Source organism: Pagrus major, chromosome 10 (assembly GCF_040436345.1).
Source record: "Pagrus major chromosome 10, Pma_NU_1.0".
Taxonomy (NCBI): domain Eukaryota; kingdom Metazoa; phylum Chordata; class Actinopteri; order Spariformes; family Sparidae; genus Pagrus; species Pagrus major.
The window spans coordinates 3,670,032-3,692,080 of record NC_133224.1 but is presented as its reverse complement, the minus strand read 5'-3'; the positions used below and the strand labels follow the sequence as shown (position 1 = coordinate 3,692,080).

The window sequence follows — 22,049 nt, the reverse complement described above, 5'->3', positions numbered from 1 at the left end:
TCAGTCTCCCTGGGAAAGTTTATTCCAAGGTGCTAGAAAGGAGGGTCCGTCCAATCGTCGAATCTTTGATTCAGGAGGAACGATGCGGATTTTGTCCTGGCCGCGGAACAGTGGATCAACTCTTTACCCTTGCAGGCTTGCTGGGGGGGTCATGGGAGTTTGCCCATCCAGTCTTCATGTGTTTTGTAGACTTGGAGAAGGCCTACGACCGGGTCCCCGGGGGAGTACTGCTGGGGGTACTGAGGGAGTATAGGGTACCGGGGTCGTCGGTACGAGCTATCCGGTCCCTGTACGACCAAAGTGAGAGTTGTGTCTGTATACTCGGCACAAAGTCGAATACGTTTTCAGTGGGTTTTGGACTCCACCAGGGCTGCCCCTTCTCTCCGAACCTGTTTGTGATGTTCATGGACAGGATCTAAAGGCGCAGCTGTGGTGAGGAGAGTGTCCAGTATGGGAACCTCAGAATCGCGTCTTTGCTTTTTGTGGATGACGTGGTTCTGTTGGCTTCCTCAGCCCGTGACCTCCAGCAGGCATTGGGGCGGTTCGCAGCCGAGTGTGAAGCGGTCGGGATGAGGGTCAGCACCTCTAAGTCTGAGGCCATGGTTCTCTGCCAGAAAACGGTGGATTGCCCCCTCCGGTTGGGGAGTGAGCTCCTGACCCAAGCGAAGGACTTTAAGTATCTCTGGGTCTTGTTCACGAGTGATGGGAGAATGGAGCATGATGTGGACAGACGGCTTGGTGCAGCATCTGCAGTATTGCGGCTGTTGTACCGGGCCGTCGTGGTGAAGAGGGAGCTGAGCCGCAAGGCGAAGCTCTCGATTTACCGGTCCATCTATGTTCCAACCCTCACCTATGGCCACGAGCTGTGGGTAGTGACCGAAAGAACAAGATCGCGGATACAAGCGGCTGAAATGAGTTTCCTCCGTAGGGTGGCTGGGCTCAGCCTTAGGGATAGGGTGAGGAGCTCAGACATCCGGAGGGAGCTCGGAGTAGAGCCGCTGCTCCTTCGCGTCGAGAGGAGCCAGTTGAGGTGGTTCGGGCATCTGATCAGGATGCGCATCCACATGGAGGTTTTCCGGGCACGTCCAACTGGGAGGAGACCCCGGGGCAGACCCAGAACCTGCTGGAGAGATTAGATATCTCATCTGGCCTGGGAACACCTCGGGATCCTCCCGGAGGAGCTGGAAAGTGTCGCTGGGGAGGAGATCTGGAGCTCCCTACTGAACCTGCTGCCACCGTGACCCGACCGCGACCTCTCTCGCCTCTCTCTCTCTTTCTCTCCCCCACTCTCTCTTTCCCTCCCCGATCTCCACTCCCCCCCCCCCCCCTCTGTCTCAACGATCAATAAAAGAATATGTGAGATTATTGGATTAATTAGAAATATAAATATTTGTAAACTTAAAGGATTGTCAGTGAATCATTGACAGTTAATAGTCTTCTTCTAGTATTTCTAACAGCTCCATGGTGAATAAAAAGGTATAAACTGTACCATGTTCAGCTTCTTGACGGCCTCTGATTGTGTCATAGAGACAAACATCACCTACAGAGAAATGAAAATCAAGCCAAGGTTAGTTTAATCACTTTAACTGTAAAAAACAAATGAATCATGTGAGACCTCAGATTGTTTGGATCATTTAAAATGTGTTTATAGGCTCAAACAGACTGAGACCACGCAGCAACTCTATTTTAATTTGATTGCAAATGATAATATCAGCTTAACAAGACAGCTTTCCTTTGTCAGACTTCACCTGATTGGATTCTTGTGTGTGTATTTATCTAATTGTGTATCTGTGATGAAGTTGCTTTTCTATCTTTCAGGGAACGAAGCTTGATTTATTGATCTTCTGATGGTGTGGTCACTTTGGGTCTGTGTTTGGATACAACTGATCCAGTTTCTGTCAAGTGTTTTACAGTTTCTATTGTTACATGCACTGCCCCTTTAGAAACCTTGAGTCTGGAAATGATTTGATGCTAAGATTCACACTTTCTCAGCACTTTCTGATTATTTCCAGGTTTACGTGACAATATTAGAGATTTTCAATGGTCTCAGACTTTTGGACCCCACTGTATATGTATATAAGATTAGATTTATAATATTAGTTTAACTGCTTACCGTGGAGAAGAGCAGAGTAATGATCATTCTCGTGGTCCACACCATCTGCGTTGGCGCTCTCAGACTGGACTGGTCTACAACACGTATCAGATACAGAACATTTAAATGGGAACATAAAAATGTGTTGATGTTGTGTTGAAAATGAGATGAGAGAGTGTTGCACCTACCTGACGAAGACTGAAACTGTGAAAGAGACATTTGCTGTTAGATGTGTAACTTAGTCTAAAATATGTCATTTCAGACAAATAAATATGCTCAAGGATTGTCAATAGGTCATTTACAGTTAAATTAAATAGTCTTCTTGTAGTATTTCTAACAGCTCCATGGTGAATAAAAAGGTATAAACTGTACCATGTTCAGCTTCTTGACGGCCTCCGATTGTGTTATAGAGACAATCATCACCTACAGAGAAATAAATATCAAGCCAAGGTTAGTTCACAATACTTATTAAACAAACTAAGATTTTTTTTAGATTACTTAAAATATAATATGTAAAAAATAAGATTAGTTTAACTGCTTACCGTGGAGAAGAGTGGAGTAATGATCATTCTCGTAGTCCACACGATCTGCGTTGGCGCTCTCAGACTGGACTGGTCTACAACACGTATCAGATACAGAACATTTAAATAGGAACATAAAAATGTGTTGATGTTACGTTCAAAATGAGATGAGAGAGTGTTGCACCTACCTGACGAAGACTGAATCTGTGAAAGAGACACTTGTTGTTAGATGGTTGTTATACTGCTGTTCTATCTCATGAGATCAGAGTATGTGTGTGTATTTGAACAATTAAAAAACATGTAATAATAGAAGGAGAAGGTCTCACCCTTGGACGCTCTGTAGCAAAACAAAACGAGCAGAGGAACAACAAGAACGACTCCACAAACCAGCCGAACAATCAACCGGACAGGAAATGAAGAGCTTTCAGGAATGGACACTGCTGGAATAAATAGTGAAACAATATTCATCTGAATTTCTTTCCCAGTCACAAAAACAGTTTACAAGAAAAAGTATTTTAATCCTACTCACCCTGAACTGACATCCAGCTCTGTGCTGACTCTCGTCCTGAGTGTTGACACTTGTAGAATCCTTCATCTGACTTTGACGCTGCAGAGATATTTAACTCCCATCTGCTGTCACGTTGAATCAGTTTCTCATTGTGATAGAAAAACACAATGGAGTCAAATGTTTGTCTTCTTAATTTGCAGCTCAGACTAACAGGATCTCCTTCAGTCACAGGACGGGCCGGGCTCAGCAGGATCATATCTGCATCTGTTAAACAGTCAAAGAATACGAGGTTTCAGTCAGAGATCAGCTGGTTGAGGAACTTGAGAATGAGTGGATGTAGAGAGATGAGAAAAGACACATACTGGGTTTGTTTCTTTGACTTTCCTCATTGATTTAACAGTGATCATAAAATCTGACGTTTCATCTTCATACACCTTGTGTGTCTTACTGTTCAAGAACCCTTTCAGTTGGCTGAATCTGCAAACTCACAGCTAAATATCACTAAATCCTTCACACTGGACTTTAAATGGTGATCATGGACCTAAAAACTGAAGAACAGATCAGCCACAAATCTATATTCTATATTTATACATGGTTAAAATCACAGAGTGATTAAATACTTAACTATGTTTATTAAGTGAAAACCATTAATGAGTGGAGAGATCATGAAGCAGAGTGTTGGGCACAACTCTTAACATGTCAGTGTCCTGTACTCCTCAACACACAACGGGATGTTTGAATAACAAGTCAAAGAAAAACTAAATGTAATGAAATCATACCCTGTACAGTGATGTTGACTGCACTGCTGAACTCTCCTGATTCAGACTCACACCAGTAAACTGCATCACTGGACCTGGAAGTGTCTATGTTGCATGTTGATCCAGTCATTGTCCCCCAGTAGAGGCAGTATGATGGCCCTCCGTCCTCAATTGAAAACCTCATCACTCTCCACTCAGTAGAGTTTCCCTCACAGCTCAGTGAGACAGAGTCAGAGGTGAAGTGTTGAGCTCTGTCAGGACTCACTGTGAGAGACGCTGATGAGTGAATATCTGAAAAACAACATGTGATAAGAGGTCAAACAGAGCACAGAGATCTTCAGATATAAAACGCCTCAATTCAAATAGTCCTTAGCTTTGTTTTTATTGCAACAAAGTTCAGTATTTTGGTAAAATTATGATTTCTACTTTGACCTCTCGCTACCATTTTGAGTACATTTTAAATGATAGACAACCAAGTGACTACAGCTGCTGTAAGCAGAAGAAGAGCTGAAGTATTCAGACTAAAAGTACTTTTTGCAGATGAGAGCAGAGTTTTAGCCAAGATATCACATCTCTCTTTCTGTGTTTTATGTTAAAGAGTGAGGACAGAAGGAAACAAGTCAATTCCACCCAGTAAGGTGGAAAGCATGAAGTTTAGCTTGACGCTAGTGAGAAAGACAAGATCATAAGACCACAGTAAATTAATTTTCTTTTTTTCAAGATACTGTATGTTTATCATCATTTAGAAACAAGATGAACAGAGCTGATATAACATCTGTTTCTTAAGAGAGAGAAACACACTGACCTGCAGACCAGACATACTCAGGTTCACTGGTATAAGTGTAAAACACTGGATCTCCTCTTCCAGCTCTGCACATATATCGTACTGTGTGTGTCTGTCCATGAACAATGTAGGAATCCTGTTCAGTCCCACTGCTGCTGCCAGGTAGCAGCTCATAGCTGTAGGAGTAGCTGTAGTCTGATGGACCAGGAACAGCCTTATACCAGTAGAACCTCCATCCTGCAGATGGATCTTCAACACTGCAGGTCAGAGTTACTGAGGCTCCAGCACTCAGCCATGATGGAGACACAGTGAGGACAGGCCGGGGTTCTGTTGGAAAATGATTTTTTAAATGAAAACATGTGTTGATAGTGGATCAGATACATTCTGCACAATCAGTACATACTGAAGATTTACTTTAAATATATACATGAACACAAACAGCCTTTTAATGATCTGTATGATCTTCACTTTGAAAGAAATGTGATGTGACTTACTGTCTGATACTGTCAGTTTGATGGGATCACTCCAATCTGTTGAAGAAAGCTGCGTATGTTTCTTTCTGCCCCTACACCTGTAGTCTCCACTGTGGGATGCAGAAACAGATGTAATACTGTGTTCACTTTGATTTGAAGGTTTTTCTGAGCTGGTTGTTGTCCATTCATACTCCCACTCAGTGTCTCCTCCATCTTTGATCTCACATCTGAGAGTGATCCTCTCTCCAACGTATATTTCAGACCAGTTTGGCTGCAGAGTCACAACAGCCTTGTTTGGACCTGTTCATGTTCAAGAATTCACAGAAAGGAAACAAAAATGACAAAATGTTGAATCCACATCATGTCTTTTTTCTAATCAATCAACAAATATAAATACAATATACGATTTAAATTCTGTTTCCACAACAAATGTCAAACTCACTAATTTTGCTGATGGTGATTGGATCACTGTACTCTGTGTAGTTAACTGGCTCTCCTCTTCCTCCTCTGCACCAGTAGACTCCTTCCTCTGAGACTCTGACTGGTCCAGCTGAGAGCTGAGTGCTCAGAGGTTCAGAGGTTTTCTCTCCTCTGTACCAGAAGTATTTCCAACCAGATGATGATGGTTTCACAGAGCAGGTCAGGGTCACACTGCCCCCTACAGGAATGTCTCTGTCATCAGCCCTCAGTTCAGCCTTTGGTCTGTTTGCTGTTTGATTTAGAACAAAGACATAAAAAAGGAAATTAATGTCACTGTGATTAAGTCCAGTTTATATAGTGCAGCCCACACAGGTAAGAAATAGTTGAACTGTGAGACTTAAATTTGCATTAATATTAATACTGAATTATTTTATAAATACTGGAGACATTTCAGTTTAAACCTGGTCAAAGACCTCTCCTGCATGTCATGTCTCTCTCTCTTTTCTTGGGTTTCTTTATTTAATTTTTAAGTTGCATTACTGAATGTTACATTTGTGAAGGCAAAACCTTGTGTTTCAGTGTTGAAGAGCCAAGTTGATCACTTTCACTGTGGTTTTTCATTGTTGAAAGAAAACTGTTTCATTATCAATCATCTGTAGCCTCTTATCCTTTGCAGGGTCACAGGGTGATTATCCCAGCTCACATTTGATGAGAGCGATGTTACATCCTGGACAGACTGTCAGTCCATCACAGAGTGAACTCATAACACAGACATCTTTCTCCCACAGTGTGGTCACTTTGGGTCTGTCTGACCGTGCTTTGGATACAACTGATCAACTAGGAAAACAATATTCATCTGAATTTCTTTCAAGTCAAAATAAAAAACAGTTGACAAGAAAAAGCAGCAAGTATTTTAATCCTACTCACCCTGAACTGACATCCAGCTCTGTGCTGACTCTCGTCCTGAGTGTCGACACTTGTAGAATCCTTCATCTGACTTTGACACTGCAGAGATATTTAACTCCCATCTGCTGTCATTTTGAATGAGTTTCTTATTGTGATAGAAAAACACAATGGAGCCAAATGTTTGATTTCTTAATTTGCAGCTCAGACTAACAGGATCTCCTTCAGTCACAGGACGGGCCGGGCTCAGCAGGATCATATCTGCATCTGTTAAACAGTCAAAGAATACGAGGTTTCAGTCAGAGATCAGCTGGTTGAGGAACTTGAGAATGAGTGGATGTAGAGAGATGAGAAAAGACACATACTGGGTTTGTTTCTTTGACTTTCCTCATTGATTTAACAGTGATCATAAAATCTGACGTTTCATCTTCATACACCTTGTGTGTCTTACTGTTCAAGAACCCTTTCAGTTGGCTGAATCTGCAAACTCACAGCTAAATATCACTAAATCCTTCACACTGGACTTTAAATGGTGATCATGGACCTAAAAACTGATCAGCCACAAATCTATATTCTATATTTATACATGGTTAAAATCACAGTGTGATTAAATACTTAACTATGTTTATTAAGTGAAAACCATTAATGAGTGGAGAGATCATGGAGCAGAGTGTTGGGCACAACTCTTAACATGTCAGTGTCCTGTACTCCTCAACACACAACGGGATGTTTGAAATAACAAGTCAAAGAAAAACTAAATGTAATGAAATCATACCCTGTACAGTGATGTTGACTGCGTTGCTGAACTCTCCTGATCCAGACTCACACCAGTACACTGCATTACTGGACCTGTAAGTGTTCATGTTGCATGTTGATCCAGTCATTGTCCCCCAGTAGGAGCAGTATGACAGGTATCTGTCATTAGTTAATATCCTCATCACTTTCCACTCAGCAGAGTTTCCCTCACAGCTCAGTGAGACAGAGTCAGAGGTGAAGTGTTGAGCTCTGTCAGGACTCACTGTGAGAGACGCTGATGAGTGAATATCTGAAAAACAACATGTGATAAGAGGTCAAACAGAGCACAGAGATCTTCAGATATAAAACGCCTCAATTCAAATAGTCCTTAGCTTTGTTTTTATTGCAACAAAGTTCAGTATTTTGGTAAAATTATGATTTCTACATTGACCTCTTGCTACCATTTTGAGTACATTTTAAATGATAGACAACCAAGTGACTACAGCTGCTGTCAGCAGAAGAAGAGCTGAAGTATCCAGACTAAAAGTACTTTTTGCAGATGAGAGCAGAGTTTTAGCCAAGATATCACATCTCTCTTTCTGTGTTTTATGTTAAAGAGTGAGGACAGAAGGAAACAAGTCAATTCCACCCAGTAAGGTGGAAAGCATGAAGTTTAGCTTGACGCTAGCGAGAGAGACAAGATCATAAGACCACAGAAAATTAATTTTCTTTTTTTCAAGATACTGTACGTTTATCATCATTTAGAAACAAGATGAACAGAGCTGATATAACATCTGTTTCTTAAGAGAGAGAAACACACTGACCTGCTGACCAGACAAACTCAGGGTCACTGAGATGAGTGTAAAACACTGGATCTCCTCTTCCAGCTCTGCACTTATATCCTGCTGTGTGTGTCTGTCCATGAACAATGTAGGAATCCTGTTCAGTCCCACTGCTGCTGCCAGGTATCAGCTCAAGGCTGTAGAAGTTGCCTGATGGATCAGGAACAGCCTTATACCAGTCGAACCTCCATCCTGCAGATGGATCTTTAACACTGCAGGTCAGAGTTACTGAGGCTCCAGCACTCAGCCATGATGGAGACACAGTGAGGACAGGCCGGGGTCCTGTTGGAAAATGATTTTTTAAATGAAAACATGTGTTGATAGTGGATCAGATACATTCTGCACAATCAGTACATACTGAAGATTTACTTTAAATATATACATGAACAAAAACAGCCTTTTAATGAGCTGTATGATCTTCACTTTGAAAGAAATGTGATGTGACTTACTGTCTGATACTGTCAGTTTGATGGGATCACTCCAATCTGTTGAAGAAAGCTGCGTATGTTTCTTTCTGCCCCTACACCTGTAGTCTCCACTGTGGGATTCAGAAACAGATGTAATACTGTGTTCATTTTGATTTGAAGGTTTTTCTGAGCTGGTTGTTGTCCATTCATACTCCCACTCAGTGTCTCCTCCATCTTTGATCTCACATCTGAGAGTGATCCTCTCTCCAACGTATATTTCTGACCAGTTTGGCTGCAGAGTCACAACAGCCTTGTTTGGACCTGTTCACGTTTAAGAATTCACAGAAAGGAAACAAAATGACAAAATGTTGAATCCACATCATGTCTTTTTTCTAATCAATCAACAAATATAAATACAATATATGATTTAAATTCTGTTTCCATAACAAATGTCAAACTCACTAATTTTGCTGATGGTGATTGGATCACTGTACTCTGTGTAGTAAACTGGCTCTCCTCTTCCTCCTCTGCACCAGTAGACTCCTTCCTCTGAGACTCTGACTGGTCCAGCTGAGAGCTGAGTGCTCAGAGGTTCAGAGGTTTTCTCTCCTCTGTACCAGAAGTATTTCCAACCAGATGATGATGGGTTCACAGAGCAGGTCAGGGTCACACTGCCCCCTACAGGAATGTCTCTGTCATCAGCCCTCAGTTCAGCCTTTGGTCTGTTTGCTGTTTGATTTAGAACAAAGACATAAAAAAGGAAATTAATGTCACTGTGATTAAGTCCAGTTTATATAGTGCAGCCCACACAGGTAAGAAATAGTTGAACTGACTTAAATTTGCATTAATATTAACACTGAATTATTTTATAAATACTGGAGACATTTTAGTTTAAACCTGGTCAACGACCTCTCCTGCATGTCATCAATCAATCGATCAATCAATTTATTATTTAAAGTGCAAAATCACCATGGTACATGGTCCCAGTACACTTTATAATAAAATCAAGTACAATAATAACAGACAATAAAACAATATTAAAACACCACAGGAAAATGATAAAACAGTTAAGAATCAGTTTAAACCAAAATATTGAGTAAAGAGGTGTGTTTTAAGACGGGACTTAAAAATTGCAGTGGATGTAGCTTCTTTGATACCTAGTGGGAGGCCATTCCATAGAAAAGGAGCACGGTAGGCGAAGGCCCTGCCACCAGCTGACTTTTTATTGATTGGTGGGATGACAAGGAGGTTTGAACTAAGAGAACGAAGAGGACGTGGCGGAATGTAGGGAGAAAGTAGTTCAGTTAAATAAGATGGTGCAAGTCCATTTAAAGCCTTATAAGTTAAGAGAAGAACTTTAAAATCGGCTCTAGCCTGAATGGGCAGCCAATGTAATGATGCCAGGACAGGAGTTATGTGACAGAACCTACTTGTTTTTGTTAAAAGTCTGGCGGCTGAATTTTGCACAAGCTGAAGGCTCCTAGTAGTACAGATGGGGAGGCCAGAAAAAAGGACATTACAGTAATCTAAACGGGAAGACACAAGGGCATGGAGAACCACCTCGGCGCTACGCCGGGACAGAGCAGGGCGGATTTTGGCAATGTTACGCAGGTGAAAGAAAGCCGTCCTGGTGATTTCCTTGATGTGAGTCTGGAAAGTCAGGGTCGGATCAAAAATAACACCTAGGTTTCTAATGTGCGTGCTTTCAGAGATTGAACAACCATCAATATTAAGACAAAGACTGTCAGAGAAGTACTTGTAGTTATTAGGCTTAATCACCAGCAAATCAGTCTTAGCAGTATTAAGCATGAGAAAGTTTTGACTCATCCAGATCTTGATTCGGCTTACACATGTTTCCAGATTTTGTATTTGAGAGGGGTCATAGGGCTGTAGTGGGATGTATAGCTGTGTGTCATCAGCATAGAAATGGAACTGTATACCATATTCGGCAATTATCCTACCCAGAGGGAGCATGTAAATACAAAACAGCAGAAGCCCCAGGACAGACCCCTGGGGCACACCAGCGGTAACTGTAGAACATTCTGACAAAGAGTTATTGAAACTAACACATTGGGTTCTACTAGATAAGTAGGACTGGAACCATGAGAGCACCAGCCCGTGAATACCAACGTAATGCTCCAGTCGGTGTAGAAGCACACAATGATCTATGGTATCGAAGGCCGAACTTAAGTCAAGAATTAAAAGTACGGAGGCTGATCCAGAGTCAGCAGTGACAAGTAGGTCATTAACTACTCTAGTTAGGGCAGTCTCAGTAGAGTGGCAGGAGCGGAAACCAGACTGAAAATTGTCAAAGAGATTATTGGTAGAAAGGTGGACAGTCAGTTGATCAGCAACAATTCTCTCAAGTATTTTAGATAAGAAAGGGAGAGTGGAGACAGGTCGATAATTGGCAAGAACCAGTGGATCGCTATTGGGTTTCTTGAGGAGTGGTTTAATGATAGCAGATTTATAGGTTAAGGGGACACACCCCTCAGAGAGGGAAGTGTTCAAGATGGCACGTATAGGGGCATTCAGAATAGGAAGGAGTTCCTTAAGGAGGTCAGAAGGGATGGGATCTAGTGAACACGTTGTTGGCTTTGAGGCGGCAACCATTGAGGCCAAGGCCTCAGCAGAAATGGGTTTGAACTGAGAGAGTGAGCTTGTGGACCAGGACACAGAGCACTGGCTGGACACGGTGCTAGAGAGCTGCTGGCTAATGATATTGTTCCTTATTTGGGAGATTTTGTCAGTGAAAAAATCTAGAATATCATTAGCTGTGAAAGAAGAGCTCAGAACCGGTGAAGAGTGTGTAAGCCTGCCACAGTATTAAACAGGACCCGATGATTGTTCTTATTGGTTTCGATCAAATTGGAGAAATAAGAAGATCTGGCAGCAGAAAGTGCATGTTTATAATGTTTAAAGCTAAGAGTCCAGGCGAGGCGAGAGGACTCTGATTTACAGGTGCGCCATCTGTCTTCAAGTTTACGACAAGCCCGTTTTAAAGAGCAAGTGAGGTCGGAGAACCAAGGTGCAGATTTAGTTCGAGTGCCTCTACTAGTTCTGAGAGGAGCAAAGGACTCAAGCAATTCTGACAGTGCACTGTTTAGGCCATCTGTAAGGTTGTTGACAGACATGGACGTGTTGGAAAATGACTCAAGAGAAGGTTAAAAAGAAGGTTAAAAAAGACACAAGAGTGATCCGAGACCGGGACCTGAAAAATAGAAGGGAGGCCAGCGGTAATATCCTTTGTACAGACTAGATCCAAAGTATTACCGAGATTATGAGTGGGGCCAGTGACATGTTGGATGAAGTTGAGACTCGAAAGAAGATCTAGAAATTCCATTGCTTTGGAATCCAAAACATCATTAATGTGAAAATTCAGGTCACCGAGCAGAACTATTTTGTCATATTTAATCAGAGCGGTAGATAAAAATTCAGAGAACTCTGTTAAAAAAATGGGATTAAACCTGGGTGGTCTATAAATGAGTAATGCCAGGATATGTTGGCGGTTTCCAATAAGCATGGCCAGGTACTCAAAAGATGTAAAGTCACCGAGTGAACATACTGTACAGGGAAATTGATTAGAGAAGATAACCCCAAGTCCCCCACCCGTTTTGTCTTTCCTAGCAGAGAATAAGAAGCTATAGTCAGGGGGAGACGCCTCAATAAGAACAGCACTGGCAGTGGAGGAAAGCCAACACTCAGTGAGGAAAAATAAATGCAAACCATAGTGAGTAATAAAATCATTAATATAAAATGTCTTGCTGGAGAGTGACCTAATGTTAAGTAAAGCACAACTGAGGTCGACAGGGGGAAGAGCTGGAGGGACAGGAACTGTTTTTATACTAATCAGGTTAGATGTGACCCTCCCACGAGTGTTGGAACGATTAACTTTACTGGGATCAGGGTTGTTGCCATGAGGACAGTGAGAGCGTTTTGACAGGATGCAACGCCTGTCAGTAACTCTAATAGGGATATGAGAGCAGATAGGAGTTGGAATTGACATTGGAAAAGAGGTATGAGGATCTGCTACAGGTTTTGCTGCTGCAAAAGAACTAGGTGGAGTAAGGGGGCCAGAAGCAGAGACAGTGCAGACACTAAAGATGACAGCAGGACCCGCACTATCAGAGACAGTGCTGTGACAGGAAGACAACGTGTGCAGGGCAGGGTCTTGCTGGGAAAAGCATCATTTCAGGCTAAAAGCAATGAAGTTAATAAAATTGCTTGTTAATCTTTCAGACCCTTTCCTGTTCAAGTGTAAGCCATCAAATTTGAAGAGATCACGTTCAGTCCAAAAATAGTCAAAATTGCTAATAAAACCCAGGCCTGTTGCAGTGGTGAAGTTCTGCATCCACGTGTGCAGACTGAAAAGTCGACTAAAACGCTCTGAGCTTTTGAGCAGGGTGGGAATAGGGCCAGAGAGAACACACCTTTTCCCGAGGCTTTCAACAGTGTGAATCAGTGACTCAAGATCATGGTAAAGTTTGCAGGAGCGTCTGGACATGACGTCATTTGTGCCGGTGTGCAACAGAACAGTGTGAAAAGACGGATGGAGATCAATGAGGACAGGTATCAGTTCTATGAAGTCAGTAGTAATCCCGCCGGAGAGACAGTAAGTGATGGAGCCTGGGAGGTGCACATTTCTGATGATAGAATCACCAATTATGAGAATTTCAGGAGGTTGATTCTTGCAGCCATTGTCATAGACCGACAATTTAGAGGACAGAGACAGATGGGAGATGCCAGGGGAATCCGGAACAGTAGAAGAAGGATTAGAGTCACCTGCACAGATGACGTCATCATTGAGCGTCGAGGGGATCGGACCCACGTTAGGCCGTGGAAACGATGGCTGCGGGGCAGGGAGAGGAGGCCAGATTTCTGAGAAGGATACCGATGAAGGGGATGAACACCTTGGACGTTTACCCTGGGACATCAGTGGGCTAGTTGGAGGGATGCAACCCTTTCTGTGTCGGGAGTTTGGCAGGACTGATTGCTCCGGAGCAGTGCGTGAGCATATAGCCGGTAGCTCAGCTAACTTCTCCAGTGGGGTGAAGAAGTTGGACAACGGGATGGGGTCGTCGTCACATTCTTCCATGTCAGGGGAAAACAAGGGGAGAGAGACCGGTCTCCCCTTCCTAACAACGGTCGCCCAGGAGGAAGACGGAGCATCCGATGTGCGGTGGACAGCGTTGGCCGGGCTGGGACCATCCTGCTGCAGCGCTTCCACCCGGGCGAGGAGCGAGGATTGGCGCTGGAGGACATCGTCCAGGAGGGTCGCAATGGAGCGTAGCTCTGACCTCAAGCAGGACAGCTCATGATCCTCCGGGGTGAGTGGGGACATTCTTGGGTGGAGCAGATGGTGGCTGAGAAAAGAGAGAAAAAAAGCTCCGGCAGCAACGGTGTTTGGAGTAGCCTATGCTTGTTTGCCTAGCGGCTAGCTGGATCGCTAGTGTAACGTTAACAGTGAAGACTTACTTACGAGGACTCCAGATGGAGTCCACGGCGTTGAAGAGGCACATATAGCAGACTGTTTAGATGGTGAGAGGAGGCGAGACTTACCGGCACGGGCCCAAATACTGGGCCCGGTGAGGTGGTAGGGTGTCCGGTAAGCTAGTTGGTTGAATCTCACAGGCTCTTCGGTGCAGCACAGCAGTTTGCAAAATGCTCATGTGAACCAGTTCTCCTCAAGGATGCACAAACTTCTTGTTTGAGTGGTGGAGTTGAGTTGAGTTGTTGACCCAGATGGATTGCAGGACGTAGCAGTAGATGCGTCTGAGAACCGCGTCACCGTCTCAGCCTGCGCTCACTGCCTGTTCCTAGAACATCTGAGTCATGGTTTGGGTCATGTCTCTCTCTCTTTTCTTGGGTTTCTTTATTTAATTTTTAAGTTGCATTACTGAATGTTACATTTGTGAAGGCAAAACCTTGTGTTTCAGTGTTGAAGAGCCAAGTTGATCACTTTCACTGTGGTTTTTCATTGTTGAAAGAAAACTGTTTCATTATCAATCATCTGTAGCCTCTTATCCTTTGCAGGGTCACAGGGTGATTATCCCAGCTCACATTTGATGAGAGCGACGTTACATCCTGGACAGACTGACAGTCCATCACAGAGTGAACTCATAACACAGACATCTTTCTCCCACAGTGTGGTCACTTTGGGTCTGTCTGACCGTGCTTTGGATACAACTGATCAACTAGGAAAACAATATTCATCTGAATTTCTTTCAAGTCAAAATCAAAAACAGTTGACTAGAAAAAGCAGCAAGTATTTTAATCCTACTCACCCTGAACTGACATCCAGCTCTGTGCTGACTCTCGTCCTGAGTGTTGACACTTGTAGAATCCTTCATCTGACTTTGACACTGCAGAGATATTTAACTCCCATCTGCTGTCAAGTTGAATCAGTTTCTTATTGTGATAGAAAAACACAATGGAGCCAAATGTTTGTCTTCTTAATTTGCAGCTCAGACTAACAGGATCTCCTTCAGTCACAGGACGGGCCGGGCTCAGCAGGATCATATCTGCACCTGTTAAACAGTCAAAGAATACGAGGTTTCAGTCAGAGATCAGCTGGTCGAGGAACTTGAGAATGAGTGGATGTAGAGAGATGAGAAAAGACACATACTGGGTTTGTTTCTTTGACTTTCCTCATTGATTTAACAGTGATCATAAAATCTGACGTTTCATCTTCATACACCTTGTGTGTCTTACTGTTCAAGGGCACAACTCTTAAAATGTCAGTGTCCTGTACTCCTCAACACACAACGGGATGTTTGAAATAACAAGTCAAAGAAAAACTAAATGTAATGAAATCATACCCTGTACAGTGATGTTGACTGCGCTGCTGATCTCTCCTGATCCAGACTCACACCAGTACACTGCATTACTGGACCTGTAAGTGTTCATGTTGCATGTTGATCCAGTCATTGTCCCCCAGTAGGAGCAGTATGACCGGTATCTGACCACAGCTGATGACCTCCTCACTCTCCACTCAGCAGAGTTTCCCTCACAGCTCAGTGAGACAGAGTCAGAGTAAGAGGTGAAGTGTTGAGCTCTGTCAGGACTCACTGTGAGAGACGCTGATGAGTGAATATCTGAAAAACAACATGTGATAAGAGGTCAAACAGAGCACAGAGATCTTCAGATATAAAACGCCTCAATTCAAATAGTCCTTAGCTTTGTTTTTATTGCAACAAAGTTCAGTATTTTGGTAAAATTATGATTTCTACTTTGACCTCTTGCTACCATTTTGAGTACATTTTAAATGATAGACAACCAAGTGACTACAGCTGCTGTCAGCAGAAGAAGAGCTGAAGTATCCAGACTAAAAGTACTTTTTGCAAATGAGAGCAGAGTTTTAGCCAAGATATCACATCTCTCTTTCTGTGTTTTATGTTAAAGAGTGAGGACAGAAGGAAACAAGTCAATTCCACCCAGTAAGGTGGAAAGCATGAAGTTTAGCTTGACGCTAGCGAGAGAGACAAGATCATAAGACCACAGTAAATTAATTTTCTTTTTTTCAAGATATTGTATGTTTATCATCATTTAGAAACAAGATGAACAGAGCTGATATAACATCTGTTTCTTAAGAGAGAGAAACACACTGACCTGCAGACCAGACATACTTAAAGTCACTGTAATAAGTGTAATACACTGGATCTCCTCTTCCAGCTCTGCACAAATATCCTGCTGTGTGTGTCTGTCCATGAACAATGTAGGAATCCTGTTCAGTCCCACTGCTGCTGCCAGGTAGCAGCTTATTGCTGTAGGAGTAGTTGTAGTCTGATGGATCAGTAACAGTCTTATACCAGAAGAACCTCCATCCTGCAGATGGATCTTTAACACTGCAGGTCAGAGTTACTGAGGCTCCAGCACTCAGCCATGATGGAGACACAGTGAGGACAGGCCGGGGTTCTGTTGGAAAATGATTTTTTAAATGAAAACATGTGTTGATAGTGGATCAGATACATTCTGCACAATCAGTACACACTGAAGATTTACTTTAAAAATATACATGAACACAAACAGCCTTTTAATGAGCTGTATGATCTTCACTTTGAAAGAAATGTGATGTGACTTACTGTCTGATACTGTCAGTTTGATGGGATCACTCCAATCTGTTGAAGAAAGCTGCGTATGTTTCTTTCTGCCCTTACACCTGTAGTCTCCACTGTGGGATTCAGAAACAGATGTAATACTGTGTTCATTTTGATTTGAAGGTTTTTCTGAGCTGGTTGTTGTCCATTCATACTCCCACTCAGTGTCTCCTCCATCTTTGATCTCACATCTGAGAGTGATCCTCTCTCCAACGTATATTTCTGACCAGTTTGGCTGCAGAGTCACAACAGCCTTGTTTGGACCTGTTCACGTTTAAGAATTCACAGAAAGGAAACAAAATGACAAAATGTTGAATCCACATCATGTCTTTTTTCTAATCAATCAACAAATATAAATACAATATACGATTTAAATTCTGTTTCCATAACAAATGTCAAACTCACTAATTTTGCTGATGGTGATTGGATCACTGTACTCTGTGTAGTAAACTGGCTCTCCTCTTCCTCCTCTGCACCAGTAGACTCCTTCCTCTGAGACTCTGACTGGTCCAGCTGAGAGCTGAGTGCTCAGAGGTTCAGAGGTTTTCTCTCCTCTGTACCAGAAGTATTTCCAACCAGATGATGATGGTCTCACAGAGCAGGTCAGGGTCACACTGCCCCCTACAGGAATGTCTCTGTCATCAGCCCTCAGTTCAGCCTTTGGTCCGTTTGCTGTTTGATTTAGAACAAAGACATAAAAAAGGAAATTAATGTCACTGTAATTAAGTCCAGTTTATATAGTGCAGCCCACACAGGTAAGAAATAGTTGAACTGTGAGACTTAAATTTGCATTAATATTCACACATTATTATTTTATAAATACTGGAGACATTTTAGTTTAAACTTGGTCAAAGACCTCTCCTGCATGTCATATCTCTCTCTCTTTTCCTGGATTTTCTTTATTTCATTTTTAATTATTTTTGGTTCATGTAAGAGTGAAAAAAAAGATGGAATTTTATTTTTCTGTATATGTGAAACCAAGTGAAAAACTTTTTTTCTCAAGAGGAAATTAAAGCTCATTTTTGTAAGTGTTTCTTTCTGTAATACTCATTTTGACCACAAGAGGCAGAAGTGCACCACTACTCATGTCCTGAATAAGATGAAAAGCGTCCATGTTCGTCCAGGGGAGTTTTAATAATTTAAATGTAATGACTCAGTCCAATGTAACTAGAGCCAGTGAACGTCCTAGCTTGCATGACGCCCTGAGCAAAAAAAAACGCAGTATTTTATTTTATTTTATTAACCTCAGTATTTTATTTAATTGCTACGTAAGCATTGTATTATATATAGTATTTTATCTATCTATGCCCATATTTTGAGAGCAGGCTGGCCGATGGCCAGTATCACGTTTTTTAGTTTTTTTTCATCAATTGCAAAAAATGTAATAATACAAAATAATCATTTTGTGTATTACTGACACAATAATTTCAGTAATATACAGAACTGCACGATCATGAAAAATCACTCATATGTCATATTGATCGATCGAGGGAAATAATAAGTACGTAAAAAAAGAAACAGAAAAAGAGGAAGTGATCAAGAGTGATACAGTAGGTGATAAACAGGAGGAAAAAAAATTTAAATCAGAGATAAGACAGTTGGTCACCTTCAGCATGTCCGTAGAGGAGTGTATTCAGCACTAAAACAAAGATTAAAACTTCATCAGACCAGAATCACAGGCATTTAAAATCCAGATACAAACAGCATCACACATTTCTGTGATGATATTCAGCTACAGAGCTACAGAGAGAGGACACACATTTTAAAAAACTCTTTAAAATAAATATATCAGTAATCAATAAACTGAATTCCAAAGATATATACATAACGATACCTTTGGACCATATGCCGTACAGTCACTGTGCAAATATGTGTGCAAAAGCCAGTGTAAAAATAAGCAGTCAAGTAGTATATTACACAAAAGTCTCCATTCTGAACCAAGAAACAAATCCTGCCTATATAACCACCATGTTGATAACAAACATGAGTCTGCCTCTGAAAGTCAGCAACGTACTCACAGAATAACCCGAGCACGGAGAGCCAAGTGTGACCCATGTTCACCTCCGACTGTCGCTCTGCTTCTGAGAAAAACTTCTACTTTGCATTAATAATAATCCAGGAAAGAGAGCTGTTCCTCTCCTTTTACAAATAACTCAAACACCTTCACTTGTGGCTTTGGCCACAGCAGACTTTGACGTGTTCACGCTTCCTGCCCACTGCAGCGTCACATCAGCTCGTCTCTAATGCACAAGGTGTGTGCCTGGTCCCTTAAGATTAAAAAGTACAAGAAGTAATTCTGATGATATTGAATCACACCACATCATATACGAACTAACAGCACATTGTGTTTACATATGCATGTTATGGAGAATACGCCCTCTGCTCTTGCACCCCCAGTCCCTGTATTGAGATGAGGTGCGTGCTGTCTGTATACAGCGCGTGCATCAGTGTTGATGCTGAGGCTCTGCAGAGATTCATATCTCCAGACTCCATTTTGAGTTGTGGCCTGTTTCAACTCCCACATCAAAAGTGTGCTTGTATTTCAATCATTTATACCTTCTGTTCTTATTATTAAATACAAATACTAGCTCTTTTTTTAAACAAAATGTTGCCACAGAGAATGAGTGGGAGGCACATCAACACGAGGTTGGTGGTTTAGATTCTGCCTCCCGCTACAACTACAACTTTTAACATGACTACTGCTACTACCACTACTACAGCCTTTATACTGCTCCTATGTTCAGGTGAACGACCAAATCAATACGTACATTTCACATCTGCATGAGTTCATAGTAAGCAGACTAAGTAATGTGACATCATTTCTCAAAACATGAAAACATGCTATATACACACTGTGGTGTAAGTGTGGGTATCACAGCAACACATCTCTGTAAGAGGAACTGCGAAGATGACTTACACCACACACAGTGCGATGACTGATTCTAATCTCTCTCTTCTAAACAGGAGAGAAGGGGAGGGAGACAGGAGTGGAGAGAGGGCGAGGAAGAGAGAAGGGGAGGGAGGGGGGAGAGAGAAGAGGAGGGGGGAGAGGGGGGGGGAAGAGAGAAGGGGGGGAAGAGGAGTGGAGAGAGGGTGGAGGAAGAGAGGTTTGGCTTTTAAAGTCTCTTTACTGAGCCACTTCAAGAACCAAACAAAAATCACTCATTCACCTGCTTCAGGACAACAACAACAACCAAATCGACACCAATAACACAAAGAGAGTTTCAGATGTTTATCTAACTCCCCGTCCTCCCCCACAAAACTGAGTCCACCTCGACTCCTCCATCCCTGCCAGAGACTGTACTGAGTGCTTTCCTTCCCACAGCCTGAAACTTGTCCAGGTGAGGAGTTTCGAACGACAGCAGCTGACCTCCTCCCTTCTGCCACTCCCCCACAGCTACTATGTTCAGGTGAACGACCAAATCAATACGTACATTTCACATCTGCATGAGTTCATAGTAAGCAGACTAATTAATGTGACATCATTTCTCAAAACATGAAAACATGCTATATACACACTGTGGTGTAAGTGTAAGTGTGGGTATCACAGCAACACATCTCTGTAAGAGGAACTGCGAAGACGACTTACACCACACACAGTGCGATGGCTGATTCTAATCTCTTGCTGTGACGTCAGACATTAAAAACATCCTGAAGAAACCCCCTTGATAACATTTTAGGGTTAGTGTTGCTTTAAAGGTTTAAAATGGTATTTCAGATGTCAAGTGTTTCATATCCGTATGTTTCTAAGTCTCAAAATTGAGCGTTTTCTTAATGGAGTCTGGTGACTTTTCCACGGACCACAAGAAACAGTTTATATTAGTGACTGTTACCTGTATTTGTAAAATTTGACATGTTTACCGTGAAAATGTCATATTCTTAATTAAATTTGGTGTAAATGATGAAACCAGTTGAAACAGAGAGTTAAACAGCTGCTGGGAGGTAAGAAACTCTTCAGACAACCAGACAGGATGAACTTTAAACACGAACTGACACTTTTTACATGAAAGGAAACATCTGAATGTTTTGTATTTAACGCCGAATTTACAAGAAAGCATCAATGATGTAGAATGTGTTGTAGCTGTTACACAAAGTTTGTTAAGTTTCTCCTTATGAACCAAGTTTTAAAATCATGTGGTTTGTTAAGGGAGTCTGGTGGTATTGCCCTAACTAGTCACTTCCCTTTTAACGTTGTCCATATGTGTGACTTTCACCCACAGATTAAAGGACTCAGGTGGGTACTGCTCCTCTTCTTCTCCTCTGCTGGGAAGGAGCTGGAGCTGGTGCGGGAGGTAGCGAGGTACCATCTAGATATAGTTGGGCTCACATCCATGTACAGTTTTTGGTTCTGGAACCAGACTCCTGGAGAAAGGCTCCTTTTGAGTTACAAAGTTTCAAATCACTAGTGCAGGCAGATCCCTCTTGTGTTTGTGTGTCGCTCAGTCCTCACAGCAGGATGTAAATAACGGTGTGTATCTATTGTGAGTCTCGATCTTGTCTGGCGCAGCTTCCGTAGTGCAAACCGCTGTGAGGGAGACTCGCGTGCATGCGGGAGCGTGCCTCCAGGCAGATATAGCATAGTGACTGTTTAGGCTAGAAAAATGTATTAAATTACGTCGTTTTGAGTAAACTCTGGATGTCGCCACTTCAGGACACTTGGATTGCAGCGGACGAGCAGTATGGAGGAATATTACAAAGTTTTTGTGTAGTTTTATGGACCTTTTCCTCTCGGACGCCATTGACGCTCGTTATATGGATTATTGTTGCAGGAGGGTACCCCCGCGGGTCTCCAGCTGCACTTTAAGGAATAAGAAACTACACCGGACTTCTCATCAGCATGAGGGTGAGTCGATAATGACTGAATTTCATTCTAGAGTGAACTATTCCTTTAAGTGGTACCAGAACTTAGGCCAAAGGTCAGTGGTCGACTTTGTGGTTGGATCATTAGATCTTGGACACATTCAGGTGAAGGAGAGAAGCAGAGCTGTCACCTGATCACCACATGGTGGTGAGTTGGACCAGATGGCGAGGGAGGCTGCCAGACAGACATGGTGAACTGGGTACGTCTGGCCGAAGACCCAGTCCGTCTTCAACTTTCACCTCTGGAAGAATTTTTCACTAATCCTAGGAGGGTGGGAACGTGTAATCCAAGTGGGCCATGTTCAAAGCCTGCATTGTAGAGGCGACTGCTTGGAGCTGTGGTCAGAGGTCACAAGTGCCTATTGTGGAGGCAACCTAAGAACCTGCTGGTGGACACTAGTAGTGAGGGAAGCCGTCAAGCTGAAGAAGGCCTTTCGGGCTTGGTTGTCCCATGGGTCTTCGAAGGCAGCAGACAGGTACAAGGAGGTGAGGCCGGGAGATGGACTTTCGCCTCAAGGGAGTTCTTACCTACCTCTATAAAAGTACATTTTCAGAGGTAGGTCAGTTCAGTTCACATATTTAATGGGTCAGGTTACTGTTATTAGGTTATTATATAATTTATATCATTCACAGGAAAAAAGGCCCAGCAA

The 22,049-nt window shown here is 42.5% G+C and overlaps 2 protein-coding genes across 2 annotated transcripts; both read right to left on the bottom strand.

Annotated features, from left to right (window-relative positions):
- Positions 1–2,617: 2,617 nt before the first annotated feature.
- On the bottom strand, positions 2,618–13,784 carry LOC141004069 (Fc receptor-like protein 5). Its single transcript, XM_073475564.1, has 14 exons — positions 13,226–13,784; positions 8,906–9,172; positions 8,486–8,764; positions 8,019–8,318; positions 7,235–7,504; positions 6,484–6,726; positions 5,579–5,845; positions 5,158–5,436; positions 4,685–4,990; positions 3,901–4,170; positions 3,143–3,385; positions 2,940–3,050; positions 2,802–2,817; positions 2,618–2,708 (listed from the first exon to the last, which is right to left on the bottom strand). Exons 1-14 carry the CDS (start codon positions 13,782–13,784, stop codon positions 2,618–2,620), a joined length of 3,501 nt encoding a protein of 1,166 aa, XP_073331665.1.
- Positions 13,785–14,719: 935 nt separating this feature from the next.
- On the bottom strand, positions 14,720–20,872 carry LOC141004068 (uncharacterized). Its single transcript, XM_073475563.1, has 6 exons — positions 20,782–20,872; positions 16,945–17,211; positions 16,525–16,803; positions 16,052–16,357; positions 15,262–15,537; positions 14,720–14,964 (listed from the first exon to the last, which is right to left on the bottom strand). The coding sequence occupies exons 1-6, from the start codon at positions 20,870–20,872 to the stop codon at positions 14,720–14,722; spliced, it is 1,464 nt and encodes a 487-aa protein (XP_073331664.1).
- Positions 20,873–22,049: the final 1,177 nt, after the last annotated feature.

What these genes read in the sequence shown, in the direction of transcription:
- LOC141004068 (XM_073475563.1), bottom strand. Translation starts at nt 20,872, where the DNA reads ATGGATGTGAGCCCAACTATATCTAGATGGTACCTCGCTACCTCCCGC. An exon ending in AATCACCATCAGCAAAATTA is followed by an intron (nt 16,804 to 16,944) that starts GTGAGTTTGACA and finishes AAACGTGAACAG; the next exon opens with GTCCAAACAAGGCTGTTGTG. An exon ending in AGTCAACATCACTGTACAGG is followed by an intron (nt 14,965 to 15,261) that starts GTATGATTTCAT and finishes TAACAGGTGCAG; the next exon opens with ATATGATCCTGCTGAGCCCG.
- LOC141004069 (XM_073475564.1), bottom strand. Translation starts at nt 13,784, where the DNA reads ATGTCCCCACTCACCCCGGAGGATCATGAGCTGTCCTGCTTGAGGTCA. An exon ending in CAAACTGACAGTATCAGACA is followed by an intron (nt 8,319 to 8,485) that starts GTAAGTCACATC and finishes ATTTTCCAACAG; the next exon opens with GACCCCGGCCTGTCCTCACT. An exon ending in AGTCAACATCACTGTACAGG is followed by an intron (nt 3,386 to 3,900) that starts GTATGATTTCAT and finishes ACTGTTTAACAG; the next exon opens with ATGCAGATATGATCCTGCTG.